This window comes from Carassius gibelio, chromosome B24, assembly GCF_023724105.1.
Source record: "Carassius gibelio isolate Cgi1373 ecotype wild population from Czech Republic chromosome B24, carGib1.2-hapl.c, whole genome shotgun sequence".
In the NCBI taxonomy this organism is placed as follows: Eukaryota; Metazoa; Chordata; class Actinopteri; order Cypriniformes; family Cyprinidae; genus Carassius; species Carassius gibelio.
The window spans coordinates 3,987,221-4,009,475 of NC_068419.1; the positions used below are offsets into that span (position 1 = coordinate 3,987,221).

The 22,255-nt window shown below is 35.1% G+C and overlaps 2 protein-coding genes across 4 annotated transcripts in view; both read left to right on the forward strand.

Moving 5' to 3' along the window:
- The first annotated feature begins 120 nt into the window (after positions 1-120).
- Positions 121-14,471, forward strand: LOC128012879 (microtubule-associated protein RP/EB family member 2-like). Of its 2 annotated transcripts, none has more exons than XM_052595453.1 (7): positions 121-258; positions 7,762-7,889; positions 9,498-9,643; positions 11,081-11,297; positions 11,390-11,544; positions 12,489-12,647; positions 13,394-14,471. In XM_052595453.1, the coding sequence occupies exons 2-7, from the start codon at positions 7,769-7,771 to the stop codon at positions 13,466-13,468; spliced, it is 873 nt and encodes a 290-aa protein (XP_052451413.1). In that variant the 5' UTR covers positions 121-258; positions 7,762-7,768; the 3' UTR covers positions 13,469-14,471. The 2 variants fall into 2 exon arrangements, with proteins under 2 accessions (XP_052451413.1, XP_052451412.1); XM_052595452.1 differs by lacking the exon at positions 121-258 and adding an exon at positions 4,739-4,999.
- Positions 14,472-14,995: 524 nt separating this feature from the next.
- The window catches only part of spidr (scaffold protein involved in DNA repair), a 44,168-nt gene continuing 36,908 nt past the window's right edge, over positions 14,996-22,255 (forward strand). The window contains exons 1-5 of one of the 2 annotated variants that reach the window (XM_052595449.1): positions 14,996-15,164; positions 15,692-15,847; positions 15,922-15,985; positions 16,306-16,494; positions 17,412-17,506. In XM_052595449.1, the coding sequence (XP_052451409.1) occupies positions 15,156-15,164; positions 15,692-15,847; positions 15,922-15,985; positions 16,306-16,494; positions 17,412-17,506 (513 nt within the window). In that variant the 5' untranslated portion in view covers positions 14,996-15,155. The remainder of the gene's footprint in view (positions 15,165-15,691; positions 15,848-15,921; positions 15,986-16,305; positions 16,495-17,411; positions 17,507-22,255) is intronic. The other variant, XM_052595448.1, reaches the window with a different exon arrangement.

Sequence of the window (22,255 nt, forward strand, 5' to 3'; positions counted from 1 at the left end):
GCATTGCATTCCAATTGGTCCAGAAAGACAACATCCGTTTCTTCCGTCAGCCATTCATTTGAACAGAAGGAGGAGCCAATGAATAAAACAACGGCCTTTCTATCTGTCAACCAATCAGCGGGAAGAATGAATGTGCGTCGGCCTATCAGCGGCGGCGGGTGGATAGCGTCGGTGCTGCTGGTTCTCTGAGGCGCTGGAGGGTGGGGTGCGAACCGAAAAGCGCAGCTGGTTTGGTCGGATTTACTGTTGAGTTCACGGGTGAGTCGAGCTTATATCAGGCGCTGTCTTTAAACCATTAATGTGATTTCTTAATAGAGAGGTTTGGCTTTGCTCTGACAGACCGAGCCTATGGGAAACCATTGTTTTATGTTTAATTTTTAATGGTTGAAAACATCATGCAGGCAGAGTAGCTTGTTAGCGTAGCAGCAGCTGTTCATTACGTTGAAGTGCATCGATGACCCTAACCCGTCACTTTTTATGTTTTTACGATAACGTGGTTAATAAATGCATAACATTACTGACACAAATTTGTGTTTTTTTTTTATTAATATGAAGTTGTTAATTTTCTAAGCACACTTCCTGTTCTTAGAGAATTGCATTAATAAGTGGGTTAGGCTGCAAGGTGCAACTTTGACATTGATGTTAGATATTTAGTCTAACGTTACACGTTGAACATAATTGCTCGAATAAGTGAAAGGGTGACTGCAAAGCCACTTTGAGAGACGAAGCCAGCCAACAAAAGACAATTGAACAGCCTGGTGCAATTGAAATGCAGTAATCTGCAACACAAACCGCTTAATGACTGCATGTTTAACATTCTAGTGCTGGTTCAGAAACTATACCTGACCTACATTTAACATTTATTTCTATTCAAAAATTTGCAATTGCAATTGATATTATCAGATTTGATTTGTGCCCCTTTTGCTTTAGTGACAGCAGCACTTGAGCTGCATGAACCAAAGTGATCTGATGATCATTTTCTCTAAAGAGCATATTATGAAAGATTGTAAAAAAAAAATGGTAATTGTGACTTTTATCCTATTATTTGGACTATTTGAGAAAAAAGTCAGAATTGTAAGATCAACACTGCGTCCCATTGTTCATACTGTCCATTCTAAATAGAATGAGAGATTAGAATTAATGTGTTCCAAAGCATAGTATGTAAAAAAAAAAAAAAAAAAAGTCCCCGGATGGTCAACTAGTTCAGGTTGATTTTTGAAGTGTGGATCCGTGCACACTCTTATAGCTAATGTTACCAACAATCCATTGCGATTTGACGAATGATTCGGTGGAGAACTACAAACGCCAATAAAAAGAATTAAAAAAAAACTACAAACATGGTGGATGCGCGTGACCTACGGTTATGTAAAGGGGTTTGAGTTACTCAATATTTAACCTAGTAAAAAAAAAAACATAATTATGTTATCAGTGTTGTATTTAATCTTCAATAGCAATGTAAACTTTTATAAACATCCTGTTGTTCACTAACTTTTAAATGCATCTCTATATGAGCAGAGTTCTCAGCATGAAGACCCACGGCTCACAGATTAACCTGCTACGTCTTTTCTCTACGTATTGGTAGAAAATGAAATGAAATGTGGAGGATGTTAACTGTGACAAGATGACTGACAGGCCAGTTTACAGTAATGGGATGCATGTTATTATGTGACAGAGCAGACCGTTAAAGACGCAATTATATAGAAACACTCAGAAATATGTACTTTTTTCTCCACCAAAAAAGTAAATACTTTAAGGGCGTAGTATAAAGCCCCTTTCACACTGCCATTCCGGCAAATACAGGGGTAAAGAGTTCCTGTAATTGTTCCCTGGTTGTTAGATTTGGCACTTTCACACTGCCAGTGATGACCCGGTATATGTGCGTGCTTTCACACACAACCCTTGAAGATCCCGTTACGACACGTGACATCAGCGAGTGACGTGTAATGTACGAGTCGACAACGCTAGGCACGTTATACTTTCACTGAAGCAAGCAAACGATCTCGGCGTCAGCGCGGAAAGTGAGGAACTAACTGATCTCTGCTTCATTACAGTTTGCACATATGTTTTCGTCGCGAATGTTGATCTTCCTTCAAAACAGCCGATAAAAGAGTCATGCGATAACGCGCGTCATCACTTCGACATGGAATTAGATCTGGCTTTTGTTCACACAGCGCTCGTCCCGGGTCGAACCCCGCAATGTTACTAGGTCCCCGACCCGGGTTCAATTCGGTAATCAATTCCGGGACGTGGTTACTTTCACACAGAAGGCGACCAGGCAGTGTTCCGGAAATATTGCGGGTCCAACGTGCAGTGTGAAAGGGGCTTTAGTAGGCACACTGGGACTCTGACTTTTTTACCCACAATTCCAAGTTTATATCTTGCAGTTCTAAGTTTTCTCTCAGAATTCTGTATTTAAATCTCAAAATTCTACATTTTTATTTCAGAATTTTTTTTGTCACAATTCATCCCACCATCCTGACTTTTTCTGGCAGTTGCGTTTATATATTGCACCACACAGTTCTGCATTTGTCTTGCAATTTTCCCTCTTACTTTTTTTCCCTAAGATTTTCAAGAATGGATTCAAAAAAGAAAAAAGTCTGTACTAACAGACACATGACCAATGTCATTAGTTTATTTATTTATTTATTGGTTTAATATGATTAGTTACCTTCAGTAGTAGAGAATTGAAACAGAGAATATTTCTTGTTCATTTCACATCACAACTTTTCTTATGCCCTAAATCCTAAAATGCATTTTCAGGTTGAAATGGAGAAAATAAACATAGTAAATAAATGTGGTCTCAGACTTTTAGACCTCTCTGCATATGCACTTAATCATATTTATTTGTTTTGAGGACAAATATGCTTTAGTGATAGATGATTGATGGGTATATATCATCCAAGCTAATTAACTGGCCAATATTTGGCCATTTTGAGATTACAGTAAATTATCATCACCATTATTCATCATATGATTAAGTTTTATAGTCAGTTTCATATGTGTGTGTATCATACAATTATTACACGCTATAAATAATAAATGTAAAATAAGTGTTTATTTGATTTCAGCTTATATTTGCTATAATTAAACCACATTATTAGGTTAGCCTATATGTTCATGAGTATTTTTTTCATCTGTCAGGCACTCAGATCTCAGTATCAGACACTGAAAACTCAAGCATTAATATAAGACTCATCTTTAGTATTGTTTTTATATAGATGTATGACTTAACCTTCTCCGCTGGCAGTGTATTTATGACCAGATTTGCAGTGGCAGGAGCATGTGTTCAGTGTATGGAGCATCTCAGTCACCAACTTTTACTATCTATTTGGCTTTTTAATTATTTGTAGATATGAACTCTCTCAGTCATATTTTTTTGATGTACTACATGTTTGTGTGGGTTTAGTGGAGTGCTGCAGTGAAGTTTGCTACAACCAAACTTGTTCATTTGAATGTCTCTCTTCTATTAGATAAAGCTCAGCATCATTTTAAAATCTTAATTCAACCAGTAAAATAACATCAACAGATGTTTTCACTGTGTTGATCACATCAGGAACGGTGAGATGGCATCACAGGCCGATTACATCGTGTATTTACACGTGACCTTTTTCAATAAACATTGTGTAAAGTTTAAATCAAAGTTTAAAACTTTAAATAACCTCAGTAATCTTTTTCCACTTGTAAAGGAATGATATCTTCATTCATCACTTTGAGACGTTTGTTAATGACCCGGCAGACCGTTTAGATAATTTATCTCTCTGTTTTGACACCTAAAAACCATAGATTTGATTGGTTGGAGAGACTACATTGTAAAGATGTCACACCACATACATTAACAAGAGCCTTATCTAAACTTTGTGTAATGTGTATATGTAATAAATCACATCACAGCACTCTTTGCAATACAGAGCAGAATAATGAGCCACGGGCCTCGTCACATGTAGACCCAGATATCTAGAATCTGAAAAGCACTGTATGTTTCTTTTTGGACTGTTGTGAAATTATACTATATTTTATATAACTTAATAATAATTGATCATTTGTATTATCAAACATATAAGCCTATGTAGTCTCTCATACACACTAAGGCTGCATTCATTCAGTAAAAATACAGTAAAAACTGTAATATTGTGAAATATTATTACAATTTCAAATACCTGTCAAATATTTCAAATGTAATTCATTCCTATGATGCAAATCTGAATTTTCAGCATCATTACTCCAGTCTTCAGAAATCATACTAATATGCTGATTTGGTGCACTTTTTTATAATATTGTCATTTATATATTTTGTCTTCCTGAAGACAGTAATACAGTTAAACATTCACTATTGCATGCATTTCCAGACATAAGTTGTGCATAAAGAACAGATTAATTGATATTTAGCAGTAAAGATACATTTTAGCTATATATTAGAATGACTTTATCAAACCATATATTTATATATCTTTAACACAACTTCCCCCCCATGCATTAACTAGTATAGGAAAAAAATGCACATCAAAATATATATATATTTTTTTTTACATAATTTAAGGCTTAGATGTAGGAAGAGAAACCTATGAACTTTATTTATTATCTTATTTGTATGGCGGAACCCAAAGGTATTTTCCTAAAAATAATACATTATAGATAATATATAATGACGTATTTAGGAAGATGCAAAGTTCCTCTGGCTCAAATCTGAAGCACCCCTCCCAGAGTCACATGACTGTAGTTCCGTGACTCACCGCTGAGGTCGCTGTTGAGCGGAAGACACACACACTCACACACACTCTCTCTTACACACGGGATTTCTACTGAGAACAAGCAGGCAGGCGGCAGGGAAAAGCCCCGACCCTTTCCTCGTCCGTTCGAGTATTTCACAGAGCCAAATGCCCGGTCCGACCCAAGCTCTGTCCCCCAATGGAGAGAACAACAACGACATCATTCCGGACAGCGACGGCAGCAACATCATTCCCTACAGAAAGAACACAGTGCGCGGGGAGCGCGCCTACAGGTACACCACTGCCATTACCATCCGCCGGCCGCTTCACAAAGAAAACCACCGCTTTAAGCGATCTACAATCAATGCATTTAGCCGAAAATATCAAGATTATACTTTTCAATTCATGCTTTCCCAATGCACTCGCCCTGGGAACCCCGAACTCCCATTATGGCTGCGTTATCTAACCGTTGGGCTTTTCCTGAGCCAGTTATGGCGTTTCCCCGTTGGTGCAATCACCAAAAAACATGTTAAACGCTCTTTAGTGAATGCGTTCAAGCTATTGGGCGTTTTATCAGCCGTTATGCATATGATTTGAGATGGATGTATGTTGGGATGTGCGCTGACAGGCTGCTTTCCCAGTTTTTGACAGTACATGGCCTGTATGTTCACCAAGCAGTCAGCCATTGCGTAATGTAATTCATTCCATCCTATCCCCAAAATCTGTTCAGATTGTTTGTTATGGCGTGCATATCGTGCCCAATACTGCGTCATATCTCGTGCATGGGTAAAAATATGACTGCTTGTGTTTTACGGGTCTATAAACTTGTTTCAGGCTGATTGCTATTGTTGAACTTGACACTGATTTGTTGGCTCCTCTGAATTTTTTTTCCTCCCCCCTTCATTCCAGCATCTCACTAAACTGTTTATCTTTCCTGCTAAATTTAGATGAATCTGCTCTTTAAGCACAACAGCACTAATGTCTGGAAATGCAGTGTGTTTAAGCTTATTAAAGTCATGAGAAACTAACAGGGAGGAGGATTTGTCATCATGGAGGGATTTTAAAGAAATCTTATACAAGACATCCAGGTTTTCTTGAGGGATTCACTTCATTATTCATATGATGGTGCGCTGGGAAATTAAGGAGAATGGGATTGATGAGGTGGATCTTTCTATTGGCAGTGATCTGAAACTGGTTTCGGTCAGTTGAATGAATTCGGTTAGTTTAATACATGAAAGTTGAGATGATCTTTGATTTGTTCATACGCTTAATTGTGCCCCATTAACAACTGGTTGTGCACAGCATTGCTGTGAAATCTTACTTGTCAAATTTTGGCACAAAAGATCAAGTTATATATATATATTTTTATTATTATTTTAAACCAGTGGTTTGTTATAAGGAATATATTTCAGGGCCATATCTTAAACATGTTTTATTTTATTAATGAACACAATTAATGCTTGTTTCTGCCATTTATTATTGATATCATGAACGTGATATGTTCCAACTGTTCAGCTTTCTATAAATAAACAATAAATATTTCATACTGTATACTATAATGTACAACTTTAGATTTTTTTGATTTTCTATAGACAAAATAGCATTTTAATATTGATCATATTTTGGATATCAGTCATAGCATGAAAATAATGATCAGCTTGTATCACGTCAGAAACTATCCCCCCAATCAAACTCTGTTTTGTGCCAAACGGAGATGTGTTTCACATCCATCATCACATCAGCAGCTTTTCCATGACGTGAGTTTCAGTAGAGGACAAACAAACCTCAATTCATAAACAGTCTTTATTTTTTCTGTCTGATGCAAATGTAAAGTCAGTGTGGTTTGACATCAAATGCTATTCTGGGATGGAAAAATGCTATATTTGTGCATACATTTAAAAAGTACTTCTTGTTCAATTATATGCATAACTTTTTTCACCCTTTGTTTAGTTTTGAGTTAAAGTGGATAGACAGTGGGTGAACTCACAATTCTGTACAAACAAAGCTCAAAAGCTTCTATTAAACACTGTGGAGTGCTCTGTATAACTTGATATTTACTTGGTTACCTAGTTTGCATTAGGATCATGTTATACAGTGTTTTTGGGCAAAATTTATTTAATTTATTTACCCTCCATCTGTCCAAGTGTTTTTTCTTCATGGGAACAGATTTGGAGAAATTTGGCTTTATATCACCAATGGGTCCTCTGCGGTGAATGGGTGCCGTCAGAATGAGAGTCCAAACAGTTGATAAAAACATCACAATAATCCACATTCAACTCAAGTTCATCAGTTAATGTGTTGTAAAGCAAAAAGCTGCATGTTTGTTAGAAACAAATCCATCATTAAGACAGTAAAGCTTTAAATCATCACTTATGGCCAAAATATAAGTTCAAATAGTTCCACCATTGGAAAGAGGAAGTGGAAATCCCCTGTTGTCCTATCACATCAAAATCCACCGACATATTTGTTTACAGCTGTTTTTGCTTGTAAACAGTGCTTGATCTGTGCACATTTCTCTCCTGATTCAGACCAGATGACATTTTCACAGGAAATAGCAATATTATGGATATAGGGCTCATATTCATATAAGTAAAAAAATGAATAATAATAATAGATTCGTTTTTTTTATTTCACAATGCATTAATCAACAAACTGGACTTTCACTGGAGTGGATTATTGTGATGTTTTATCAGCTGTTTGGAGACTCATTCTGACGGCACCCATTCACTGCAGAGCATCCATTGGTGTGCAAGTGATGTAATTTCTCCAAATCTGATGAAGAAACAAACTCATTACATCTTGGATGGCCTCAGCATACATGTTCAGCAGTTTTTCAGTGCTCAGTTTCATATTTTTAATTCCAAAACATTATATTATAGTAAGTACTCTAAGAGAACGACTTTAGACTTCGTTCACATCGTTGATCTAGTATGCATGCATGCATTGTAAATTGCTCATATTGACAAGTCAATACTGGAGCTGATAGTGTCATTCAGACTTTGAGCTGTTCTTTCATCTGCAGATGATTGTGATGATGTCTGTGTCTCGTCCACAGCTGGGGGATGGCGGTCAACGTTTACTCTACCTCAATCACCCAGGAGACTATGAGCAGGCATGACATCACAGCCTGGGTGAACGATCTGCTCAGTCTAAACTACACTAAAGTGGAGCAGCTGTCATCAGGTATGTGAAGCTCCCAACTTAAACCACCGCTGACACTCATTAGACACAAAGAGCAGTAATCCCAGAGGATTTACACCGAGGCGTTTTGTTAGTGCTTGTCTGCGCTGCTGTTGGGCGGCTGCTACCTTTAAACGGTAGTGTAAATGAATGCAATGGTCTGGCTGCTCAGTAAAGCTGTCGTGAACTCTCAGCTGCTTTAGGTTACACAGCCATGAATTATGAAGCTGGGAACGGAGTTAATCCCATTTAACTGCTATGAAATTAAAATAAATTAAACTAGAACTTCTTTATTGCAGCTGAAAACAAATATAGCTTTAAATCATATAATAAAAGTGAATTATGCACAACATGTCAGGCTATATTTTCATCAAAATATTTTATTTTTGTATAATTACTAGGCATGCAATTATATGTGGACTTAATATGATTTATACTTTTTTCTTTTCACACCACAGGGCTGTTTAAATGAATTGCAAAACCGCTAAATGTCATCTAAAATATAAAAATTTCATTGCAGATTAATCGGTTTTAATTAAATTGTTATTTGCCAACTTCCTGTTTAGTTTCCGTATTCTTTCATCAAGTAATTTGATCTGAAATAACTACATTACTATTGACCACTGCTATGATTGAGTGTCATCTGCACCGTTTAATTATTTGACATTCACATCCATCAGATGGTCTGTTCAGTCCTTTGTGTGATTTTAGTTTGTAGGATTTCAGAAGGGTTGACAAGTTTGATTAATGATGAGAAAGGAGTTATTTTAATGAATGTTAATTATATATAAAGACTAGTGATTAAAAAGATTTTATAAAACAAATGTAATGCGCACACACAGCATTATTTGTATTTGTAAATATAGTCGAATATGTAAGTAGTTTATAGTTAAGGGAATATATCTTTGTCAAGATAATTAAGATTAATATAAGAAGTGTGTGTGTGTGTGTATGCACACAAAATTATATGTACACTGTATGTATGTATGTACACGCAATGCTATATATTTCCATTTATTTATTCCTATCGTTAAATCACTTCTAAAAAATATAATTATTTTCTACTCAAAATAATTGATTCAGTCTGTTGAGGACTGTCTGTGTTGCTCATTTTTTTAACCTAAACACACAGTAATAGACATTCTGCATTAAAAATCTCAGGGGTTTTATGTTTTGAGAGTTTTGTGAACAAAAGTCTGAATAAAGTCTCAGTTTGTGGACAACACTTTTGTGCTTTAGCTTTATGACATCACACGGGACATCAAGACCTTAATTTAGTTCAGGATAAGCACGGGTCAGGCCAGAGGTATTTAAAGATCTCTGAGACACTGAATATCCTCTGGAACGGCTCCAGGTCTACCTAGAAAGGCAGAAGACATTGATTTACACGGCATTTTAAATTACATCCTTGGAGTCAGGTGGATCTCCATTTAAGTGCCCTTGTTTTATTTCTTCTGATCGGGCAGATTAAGTTTACTGCAGAGTAAATTGGACACTTAGATGAACATGAGACTGAAACTAAATCTAGTAGAATGATCTTAGAGAAGCAGAATGAGTCCTAAATAATGTCCTCACGAAACCTTTTTCACCCTTCTGTGCATGTCTTTGCAGGAGCAGCGTACTGTCAGTTCATGGACATGCTGTTTCCCGGATGCATCAGTCTTAAGAAGGTGAAATTCCAGGCCAAGTTGGAGCATGAATACATCCACAACTTCAAACTTCTGCAGGCCTCCTTCAAGAGGATGAACGTTGATAAGGTGAGACAAACATGAGGGCCTTTCAGTCATGATTTCACTATAACTACTGGAAACCTGATTTAGAAATGAAATCCCTCTCAAAAGCATCATTGAAAGTACATTTTAGCATGAAGAACCATAGTGGAGTTGTCTGATGTGTTATGAATAAATGAAAGCTCTCAAAACCCCAGATTGATTTACATCTGTTATTCACATAGCTCTTGTGCCATTAAGCCTATGGAGAAAATGAATTGGAAAAACACTTATTGAACACATACTGCTAAAATAGTGTTTATAAATTTAGGGCTGCTTTATAGTGATATGCATGTGACATTTCTGTATTATTTTCACTCTGTAATTAATAGTGTAAGTACTTTCTAAGAAATGGCAAGTCGCACATTGAATGAATGTGAAATTTTGAAATAAAAACACTGAAATAAGATTTCCTTGTAAAACATACAACAATAATAATTTACAACTTTAAAATAAAAATCGTTACAGTGCATCGGTTGTTGCTTTCTTCATAGCAAAAACTTAACCTTTGATAAAAAAGTTACATTTGTGTGGAAAAATGTGTAGTAAATTGTTAATATTACTAGTAAATAATTTAATAACATGGTTGTTATAACTTAATACATTTATTAAATAAATATATTCTTTAATGCAAAAATCAATCAATTGAGAATTTAAAGTGTTAGACCTTCTACTGTTTAGCCTTGTAATTGCTTTTCTTCTTAATGTTCCATAATTTTTGGTTTTATAAAAGGATGATGTTGTTTTATTAAACCTAATGCATATAAACATTTATTATTCCTCAAACTGTAAGCAATTCCAACCAATTTTAATAACCACATACCTTGCAAAGGAATCAAAATCTGACATATAAAAAAAAAACCAAATGTGTAAACTGTTTCACCCAGAGAAAGTGTTTCTGATTTGCTACAAGAAGCATGACCAACCGGGCCACAATATTTGTTTATTATTATTATTATAGATTTTTTTATATTTACACTATTTTTTTTTACATTTTAGGCAGTCAGAGGTTTAGTGTTTTCTGACAGATGGAGACTTTCTTAATGCATGCAATAAAATATATTTATAATGCACCCAATTCAAAATCACATGTATCATTTTAAATAAATTTAATCAGGGATTCATAAACTTTTAGTTTTTTGTTTTTGTCAGCTGAACCTCTTTGACCTGCAATTTCTGAAATTGAAGTTTACTTGAGATTTGAAATTAATATATTTTTTAAATGTATTGACACCTTCAGGTATTTGCAGTTCTTTGTCAATTAACAGTCAGGTGCCATGCAGATAAACAAATTCAATATTTTATAATTGATTTTAATTTTACACCACTTTGTGAACCCAAAATCTAACATATAAATCTGTATTTGTTATGCAAAGATGTCTGTATAATGTAATTTTTTCACATTTACACTCCCATCTTGTGTAGATCATCCCTGTAGAGAAGCTCGTCAAGGGACGGTTTCAAGACAACCTGGACTTCATTCAGTGGTTCAAGAAGTTCTTCGACGCCAACTACGACGGGAAGGAGTACGACCCGTTGCAGGCCAGACAGGGTCAGGACGCCATTCCCCCTCCAGATCCCGGCGAGCAGATCTTCAACCTGCCAAAGAAATCCCACCATGCCGCCAGCTCTCCCACCGCAGGTCTGTTGGGCTGATTATTAATAATCCGCATTAATCAACTGGCGTTTAACATCTACTAAATTGCATCGTGTCATCCGTTAACTTGTGTGCAGGAGCTACTAGATCAACCAGTTCAACCCCTAAATCCTCCACCTCCACCACCTCCACCTCCAGACCCTCCTCTGCCAAAAAGATCCCTGTTATGTCCGCGACACCCGCTAAAGGAGAGAAGGAGCTGGAAGCCCAAGTAACACAACTAAACGATCAGGTGGACATCCCTAACGCTATTCAGATCTTTAAACAGATCAGCTATCAAGAACATCATGGTTTTTATTAGTCATAATTATTAATAGAGCATTTTAGAAGCCCGGGGTTTCTGCAGGTCTTAAAGAAAAAAAGTATTGAGTAACAAAATAAGCTTATAGAAGATCTTAAATTAGAGCAGAAAGTCAACGTTCTAACATTCTAAATTCTAAAGTTATGGCATTAAATACAAAAACTTTGTTTTCCAATATAAAGATCTAAACGTCTTTAAATCAAGTTACTTTTACTTGAGATGCAAAATTATATGAAATTATTATTTTTTTTAATTGCCTGTGCAGATATGTGTCCTATTTAATCATATATAATAGCATATGGTGCTATTGAAATAGTATGGTTGTAATGTGAAATAAAGTTAGAACTGATTTTCTCAAATGCTCTTTTGTTTGTTGATTTTCTTCTTATGGTTCTTATTTCTTGATTTTACATTATATATTTTTTTTACTTATTTTTGTATTTTGTAGAGGTAGTAGTAATAATTTTATTATTATGATGATGTTACTATACTGATATTTTGTTGAATGAAATTGCTATTTTTATCAAAATTATTGCAATTTTTATTTCTAAACCAATGTCTTCCTAAATGTCCTTATGACATAACAGGCATCTTTATAGATGTTCTTATGACATCATAGACATGTTGACCAGTATAAAGCATTTTTTGGGAACCCTGTGCCCTAAAAGCAAATTAACTTGGCACTTTATTATTATTATTATTATTTTATTTAATTAAAACCATAAAAGCAAGGTAAACTCAAATTTCTGACCAATCAAATGGTATCAGGAAGTGTATCTATTCAGTGAAGCTGTATGGTGTTTAGAAGCAGCTCTTACTGTGTGTTGACAGTGTTTTATGTCACTGGTAACTCTTGCGTCTGTCCTCTGCTGCAGCTCAATACATTAAAGCTAGCACTAGAAGGAGTGGAGAAGGAGCGGGATTTCTACTTCGGGAAGCTGAGAGAGGTGGAGCTGCTGTGTCAGGAGCAGGGCCAGGACAACGGGCCCTTCGTGGAGAGACTCATGGAGGTGCTGTACTCTGCAGACGACCAGGTTAGTGCTTCAGGTCCTTTGCAGCAAACTGCATTCATTCTCAGTTATTTATAGCCCCTTTTTATTTTGATTAAACCACATATATTTTTATTTGTTTATAGTACTTTTCTATTTTTAATAAATCACACAATTTGTTATTATTATTATTATTATTTTAATGAGAGGTCTCTGACTGCTCACAGATTAGTATTCTTAATATTATTATTATTTTTACCACTGCTACTATTTCAATGTTCTTTTAATACATCAAACCTATTTACATTTTTCTACATTTTTCTTTCTTTCTTTTAAGACATAAAACATTTATTTAATAACTTTTTCTGCTCTTAACAAAGCATCATCCCATTTATAAGTATTATTATTGTTTTATGTCTTAATATTTTCTTTTTTGTTTTAATAAAACAGACCTTTATTTTATTTTATTTTTATTATTTTTCTTCTTCCCACCTTAAAAGGTGGACAAATGTTCCCCCTCATGTCCACTTATGAATGATTAAGGTCAAAGCCAAAAACTTGCCATCATTTAAATTTTCACAATTAGTTTTAACCCTCTATGTGTCACTACTTTTTTTTAATTACTTGTTCTGAAAGACCCAATTCTGTTGTTGTTTCTCATGATATAAGCCTTCAGATCAAGTGCTTCATACGTAGTCAGTTTTCTCACCGTTCATAACAGACGAAGTGAGTGACTATCTAATATGACAAGACCCTTAAAAGTAACTAACAGCAATCAACTGTTTGTGCAGGAGGCAGGCGGAGAGGAACACGAGGCTCCCGCTCAGGAGGAGGACGTCCCTGACGACACGCAGGACGAATACTGAACACCTGAACATACACACACTCAGTCAGAAAACTGCTTTTGGGTTCATTTCCTCAAACTCATGACGGTTTATTTCTCACGTGTCTTTTATTATTTTCTTGTTTTGAAGCCCTCTTTAATTGCATCATGATTATTATGAACATGTCATCCAACAGCAGCTTAATTGGTGAATGTTGTTCGTGTGAAGCCGTGATAACAACCACTGCACATCAGCTCCATTCGGTTTTTTCTTTAACTGAAGTCAGTTGATTTTCATCTCACTGCACCGATGAAGGAGAATTTAGCTTTTTTTTTTATTCCTTAAGCTGTTAATGTTTTAAGATGTGATGTATTGAACAGTTACATTTTTAAATATTGCAATAAGAGTAGCTCAAAGAGCCACTTATCATCACCTCATGATAGATTCCTTCAGAAGATTAACTATGGAAAATTCTGCATTATAACCTAATGCATATTGGTGATATAAACCCATGTGATTCACTTAGAAAACAAGCTAAATTTTTCACCCCGTTAGATTAAATGTACTCATAAAATTTGTTTTCTTTGGTTAAATGTGTCTCTGCTTCACAGAGGAGGAAGCCAATCACAGTGTTTGATAAGAAGCATTTCATTTGAACTGTGCAATCCGTATTCTGCGTCTAAACATGTTTTACTTTATATGTACAGTAAAAAAAAAAAGAAATCGATGCATCTTTAAGATTTTTGTTAACTTGTTCTAAATCACAGGTCTTCTGAACGGAAAACAGCATTCTCGTGATCTCATGATACTCGTCAATATTCTCACAGGTCAACGATGCTTATGTCATTTATTATTGTGTACAATGAAAAGGAATGTAAACATATGTACTGTTAATAATTATAAATAGACAATGATTTTCTTTTTATTTCCCTTACAGTATCTCCCCTTATGCATTCCCCAAATGTGTTGCATGTTTGCATTTTTTTTGTGAATAACTTGACCTGCTTTTTACATATTTAATAAAAAAGCAAAAAAAAAAAAAAAAGATGTTTTTTTTGTATGTTTAACTTGCTGTTTAAAATCTCTGGAGATATTATAGACTTGCCCTAATAAAACCCTTTCACTTTCAAAAGGAATAAATCCTTTGTTTTTATTATGATTAAGTTAGGTAAAATTATTTTTTGGAGTTTATGTTTTCTGCTATTTTAAGTAAATTAAAAGAGTCACTGAAGACTTCCATGTTGGTCATTAATATTAAAGGAAATATTCAATCAAAAATGTTGAAACGCCTTCAGTGTGCTTAGGTTTAATTTTTGGACAGAAATTTTACTTTGAAATGCTTTTTAAAATATTTGACAAATCATACAAATTAGCATATTTAACGGAAAAGGAACATTAGGGTATTTTTATTTTTCGGATATCGAGTTTTTTTTTCACATAAATACATCGTTTTTAGAGTACAGTGTATGATTTTCTTTGACGAAAAGAGACGATTTTATTTATAATTCTGTTAAAAAGAAACAATTTCGTCCAGCTTGTGCTCAAAACGTCTCTGGCCGCCAGGGGTCAGTAGCGCGCGGCAATACGAACTAAAAGAGCGGGAAAGACGAACCGAAGAAGAAACTGCCCGTGTAGTGAACTACAGTACAACAATGTAAACAGTTATTATTTAATTAGAAATTAAGCCATATTTGAGGAAAAGAAATCCGTAAAACATTTACTTAACATCATGGGCAAGGTAAGCGATCAAAAACACTTTGTTTACAGATTTCCTAAAACTGTTAATGTGTTTCAGGTATTTGTGAGAACCAGTTGTATATTTGTATTGACAGTCAGTCCAGTCGAATTGTTATTATCCACTACACATCATTACAGCATGCATTAATAATAACAGAAATATAACTAGAAATATAAAACACATAATAAGCTTGGAAAAGAGAGCAATTAAAGAGACCAATAATATATGAATATGTACTTATCAGTCGAATTTTATTTGACATATTTAATTTTATCTATGAAATTGTAATCGTTGCAAATGTTACTACAATAATTATGTAGTGACCATGAAATTTTAAGTGATTCAAATAAAAACCACAAAGCTATTTTGCTTGATATTTGAGCTTTTTGAAAGTGGCAACTCTTTTTCTAGATCAACAAAATTAAAATCAATTAATTACTAAAATCTCTCTCTCTCTCTCTCTCTCTCTCTCTCTCTCTCTCTCTCTCTATGTATATATTATAATGTGTGCTTGTGTGTGATTTCAGCGGAAGAGAAACCCGGACATGAGGTGTGTGTTATTCCCAGACGATGTGAAAGACACTTTCAAAAAGGCCGGAAAAGCATCTGCCAGAACATCCACACCTGCTACGAAGTCCTGGGAGAGATGTGGGGACAGTTTCCTGGACACTTCTGTCATTCAGGTGTGTCACAGTAGACGTATGTAATGCTGTAGGTCTGTGAAAGACGCACTGAACATCATGTGTTTGTGTTTCAGAAGCTGCAAACGTCAGAGAAGAAGAGCAGGAATGCACATAAAGTGGCTCTGACGTCTGTTACTGGTAATACAACAGATTAATCAATCCATAATAAATGCTTCGTCACATGATGTATCTTAGTGTCACATGATCCGTTAGAAATCATTCTAATATGCTGATTTGCTGCTCAAGAAACATTTCTGATTATTTATTTCAATTTTGAAAACAGTGCTTCTTAATATCTTTGTGGGAACTGTGATACTTTTTTAATGTTCTTTGAGGAATATAAAGTTCAAAAGAGCAGCATTGTTTGAAATAGAAATCCTTTATAAAATTGCAAATATCTTTGCTGTCACTTTTGATCATTGTAATGCATCCACGCTGAACGAAAATATTTGTTTAAGGCGATAGGGATGCTGGCACAGATGAACCAGTGCACATTGCCTGGAGCTCCAGTGATGAGGAAGAATCAGATGGTGATAGTCGTCTTCCTCCTCGACTGAATGTCACACAGGCACCGCAGCCGCCCAGGGCACACAAACAACATCCTCTAGACTCTTGCAGAAGTCTGCGGATGTTCAGCACTGGTGTAGGTAAGAACAGAGACATTTTTTTGTTGTAAAGTGAATGAATCTTTCAGGAGCTTAATTTGAACCATGAATTCAGGGCTTAATAATATGGATTGCCCACTGGACTGAGATGAATATTACACTATTTTGGGCCAGTCAGTCTTACTTTATTTTTATATTCTTTGCATGGTTTTGCTTTGAACAGTTTTAAATTTAGTTGTGATATCTGCTAGTCAGCATTTTTATCAATTAAATTATCTAAGTGGCAAACATTTTCTAGCAAAGATGCTTTTGGAATTTATGGCTGTCTTTGAGTTTCCTGTATAATTACTGAAACCTGCCTTATATAATTACATTTGTAGGGAGCCCAGCACATGACAAGCAGAAAAAAATATAAGGCTAAATCGTGTGCACGATTTACTAATTCGTTTCCTCAATGTACTAAAATGTGCATACGATTACTATAGCGTTCCCTCGGTTTACTATTGCGTTCACTCGATTAATAAATTGAGTAAAAAAAATTTTTTACACGAACACAATAGTAAATCCAGGGAACGCAATAGTAATTGTGTGCACATTTTAGTAAATTGAGGGAACAAATTTGTAAATCGTGCGCACAATTTATTTATTTTTTCTTGCATGTCATGTGCGGGGCTCCGTACATTTGTGTGTGAGAAATGTGAAAACTATTTTAAATAAATGTGAAAATTATAATTTTACAGTTGTAATGTTAGATTTATAAATGTTAATAAAAACATTAGTGTAAAAAGTGTAAAAACATTGTAGTGTAATTAAACGCAATCAGGAATGTGGAATGATGTAAAAATACTCTTGTCAAATCAAAACATCAGTTCTGGCAGCAATGCTCAAAGTTCATAACTGTAGATTAATATGCAGTGGCTTGTTATTTAATTCTGATTACCTGCTGCTTTTGCCCTCAGAGACAGATGACCTGCCCTCTATTGATTCAGACAGTGAGATAGAAGAGGAGAATTCAGCTTCAAAAGGACATACTGACTTTCTAAATCCCGTTGGGGTGAGTATGTTTTATCTTCACATTAACTAAATAATTATACATATATTAAAGTGCTTTCATATTAACTTTAAACACATGTTTTAGAATTGGGAGAATCAAATATTATTAAAAGAGAAAACATCGGATGAGGTGAGATATTGCACTGTTGCTCAGTAGGGGGCGCTATGATTCCTCACACAAGACGTCTTAAGCTTTCATCAGGGTTCTTAATGTCCCTGCTCCTTTTAGGACTGACCCTTGGCCTGAAAATATATTTGCAACCTTTCTTGGTATTAGTTTATTTATATTCAACATTTTGTAGTACATCTCTCACTCAAGTCATCTGAATAAAATATCAATTGTGGCTTAACAGCCATGTCATATTATTTTCCATGTGACACATGAAATGACTTTAGTTTTAAATTGCATAAAGGTATAAAAGGTAAATAATGCCGGTCTAACTCAGATATGTTGTTATGCCAATTCAAAATGATGCTTTTCACCATAAGAAGTGACAGTACAGCACTATGCATTTTATAATCGTATATGAAAGTCTTTTCTAGGATGTCTTATACATGCTAAGTGGAAAAAAAGCAAAACAACTAGATTTAGATTAGAAATCTTCCAATGCTTTATAGTATAGTGTGAGAATGTAAATTCGATGAGGCAGTGAAGGTTAATTGGTTAATTTAATAACTGTATGCCTAGAGTAGCACCTGTAAAGGTAGTTGGTAGTGGCAAGTTCGGTTGCAGACACAGTTCACGTTCAGTCATCAGTGAAATGTGAAGTGAAGTGAAGTGAAGTGTTCCTGTAGCTCAATTGGTAGAGCATTGCGCCTATCAAGCTAAGGGTTGGGGATTCGATTCCCCGGGAACACATGATAGGTAAAACTTGATAGCCTGAATGCACTGTAAGTTGCTTTGGATAAAAGCATCTGCTAAATGCTTAAATTAAATTTACATTTAAATGTGAATGGTGCAACTACTTTAGTCCATATTATGAAAGTCAGTGACATCCAAAACATCATTGGATCCCATTGACTTTAATTTTATTTCACAGAAGCAGTTGCAGAATTCTTCAGAATGTCTTTTGTGTTTCTTAAAATGAAAGTCATGCAGTTTTGGAATGACATTGGAGTGATTAAATAATGACCTAATTTACATTTTGGTATAATCGATTTAAAATACATCCTGAATGGAATGTTATTCCAGGAATGTTATTCTAGACATCTGTGTCATCAGCAGTGACATCATGATCTGCTGATCTTTGACCATGATTATCATAATTCAGCATGATGCGTCTTATTGTCATAATGGTTCAATTCACAGTTACTGTCATAGACTGTCATCTTGTCCAGACTAGACAGTTCTTCAGATTCCTGGAAGGGCAGTATTAGGCAAATTTGTCATGTGGAAGTACTGCATAAACACAGCTTCGATTTGACTTACGAATAGTTGAGAGCATCACATCACACATTGCTGAAACAGTTAAAGGTTTTTCCTTGTAGTTTAGTCTGGTCACGTGGCGCAGATCCAGTTAATAATTTGAGAACACTCCCGAACTCAAGATACTGATTTCTTTGGCATTGGGGGAAAAAAAACCCTTAAAGATTCTTTAGAAATTGTTCTCTACAATTTTTTTTTTTAAATAAACAGAAACTCCCTCAAAATAAAGGTTTAATTTATTATTATTTTCATAATATTAATATAATAAATATTTATAAAAACAAATATATAATATAACATTTTTTAAATATAAATATATTTTTAAATATTAAATTGTTAAATTGATACATTAAGAAATTACATCATTAATAATTGCATGATATTAATCTCTGCAGTCAATAATTCACCATACACAACACATTGTGGTTGGTGCTAATCATGTTTATCTTTGTGAGTGATTTATTTATTTATTTTAGTAATATTCTTTCATTGTTGAGGGTTTTCTTTCCCCTCTTGTTGTTTTGTTCATGGTTTTTGAGAATGCGGCATGTCACTTGAGCTATTCATGTTGACATCTATATAATCTGAGTGACAGATAAATTGTGCCAAAATATCATAGAGTCTGATTGAACATCTTTGACGTCAACAACAGAAGATATGGAAAAAATTATGCACGTTTAGTTATGTTTATCCCCCACTGATCAGAACCAGAACAGGCCGGTTATTGGATAAAAAAAAGAGCATCTTTGAAACATAATTTTAGAATTTTCCCAAGGTGTCATGAAGTATTCTGCATCATCTCTCTCTGAAATGTCTGTCAGCCTCAAACTCTTCCAAATCACATCTATGTTTAGCTCTTATTCCCATGCCTCCTTTTAATAGTGTCTTTTAAATCACCCCCGCTTCCTTGATTCAAGATTGAAACCATTTGTTTAAAAAAAAAAAAAAAAACTGATTATTTACTCACCCGGCTTTCGTAGGAAAAATGTTTTGTGTCCATTTACAAGAAGAGAGGAAAAACGACAGACATGCTTCTAGACATTACTTTATTTCTCACTTAATTTCACCTCCAGTTCTACCTACCTATAATACATTTCCTGTATATTTTCCTTCAATTGCAAACCAAACTAGTGTATCCTTGACGATGACACACTTTTATGTGGACTGGCATCCCTCTCCATAACACAGCGGTTCCATCCTGTTCCCGCTGGTCTGAGGACTGCCCCTATATGATGTGTCCAAATTAGATAAAAAAAGTGAGAGTGAGATAGATTTGATAGAGCGAAAAGTTTGTGTACTCCTCCATTCATTTTGAGCCAGTGCAGGGTGAACACATTTTTGAGCTCAGGCCAGGAACATAGTGTACTGCGCAGAGAGAGAAAGGCAGAGAGCGCGCATAGTGCACTGTTTGCTGGCAGACTGCCCTGCAGGGTCAAGTTGATTCAAATAAAAAACTGTGTAGGCTGTTCGGCGGGCTGGAATGCCGTTCTTGTCTCCACATGATAAGGAGGCAGCCGATTTTTTTTCTATAAGAAAACCAGTTTGTGACGATGCAACCACAAACGCTCACACACAAACATAACCCCCTTATGTTCCCTTTAGGTCTGTCTTTACGACCTGTCTTAAAGTAAATGAGTCATACATCATATATCATCTGCCCGGGTCGTATCTTCAGGTCTATCTGTGGAATTTATCTTCAGTCTTTCTTTTTCCATTGTTTGTTTGAAGGTGTGTGATTTATCAGGGCTGGATGTCCCTCGTCACTTCTCAGATTGCCTTGTAGATTTGCCCATAATGCATTTGGAAACGATTCTTTTATTTTCACAAAGGACTGTAGTAGGATCTGCATGGAACGTATAGATATCCCAGTGTTCAGTTCGAAACAGCATGAGGGAGAAACGTATGTTACTGTGAACTTCTTACAGAAAAGTTTTAATATGCCTGTTTAAAATTAGGTATAGGTAAAATAGGTTTTCTTGAGTCTGTCTCAGTTTGTCTGTTTCTTCATGTCATTCCAGACAGACTGATGATGATGAGATCAGATCTCTGTGTGGAGCACTGGCTGTTGTCAGACAAATATCTCACTGGATTATTACAATTAATAGCAAAATTAATGTTTGGAAATGTAAACTGATTTTTCCTACACACAAAAGATAAAAAATATCTTAAAAAGACTTAAAACCATTTTTTTAGCTTGTGAAAATAATAGTGTCCTAAGACTTTTGGCCACCACTGTATTTATATACAGTCAAACCAAAAATTATTCACATTTTTTATATTTTTTACTAGTAGGTGCAGGACACTTTAGTTCATTTACGTAAGTGAGGATAGGAAAATAAACAGTTATACCCAAAAATTCTTTATACGATTGATTGATTGATACATATGATTGAGTTGACTCTTTGACCTGACCACGTTTTGTTACTTTCTATCAAAGTTATCTGATGTGTTCAAGATGAATTTGTTCTGACACAGTTCAACTCTTGAGTTCTTGTCATGTTTTATTACCATGTTCTAAACTCTAGCTAATAAACTGTGATAATGTGAAAATTTTGGTTTGACTGATATATACATAGTTTTTTTCATAGTTTGGGTGGTCCTGCGACTTATAGTCAGGTGCGACTCATTTATCAAAATTAATTTGACATGAACCAAGAGAAATGAACTAAGACATGAACCAAGAGAAAACATTACCGTCTCCAGCCGCGAGAGGGCGCTCTATGCTGCTCAATGCTCCTGTAGCCTACACTGAGCATCATAGAGCGCCCTCTCGCGGCTGGAGATGGTAATGTTTTCTCTTGGTTCATAGTTCTAAATAAATACAACTTATAGTCCAGTGCGACTTATATATGTTTTTTTCCTCATCGTGACGTATTTTTGGACTAATGCGACTTATACTCAAGTGCGACTTATGGTCCGAAAAATACGGTATATAAAATTAAAAATAATTAGATAAAACTTAATTTGTTTTTTTTTTTTAAGTTGGTTTCATTTTAATGATAGATAGATATATAGGGTTAGGGTTAACCCCATAAAGTGATTTTTAAAACCAGTTTCAGTACTTTTCTAGATATTCTCTGTTGGTCTTTGAATGTAATTCTATGGCATTTTTATTCCTATTTTATCTCCTGTTTATTTGAAGAAACCCTTTACCCTAAGTATGAGCAATAATAATAACAATGATTGTTGCCTTAGCAAACACCACTAAGTTCAACAATATGCAACTCACAAAGCCGGTGATTTTAGATTAATGCCACTTTTCCACCGAAATTACCCGGACCATTTGTACCAGCGATCAAGTCCCGCCCCCGAAAGTTCCGGAAC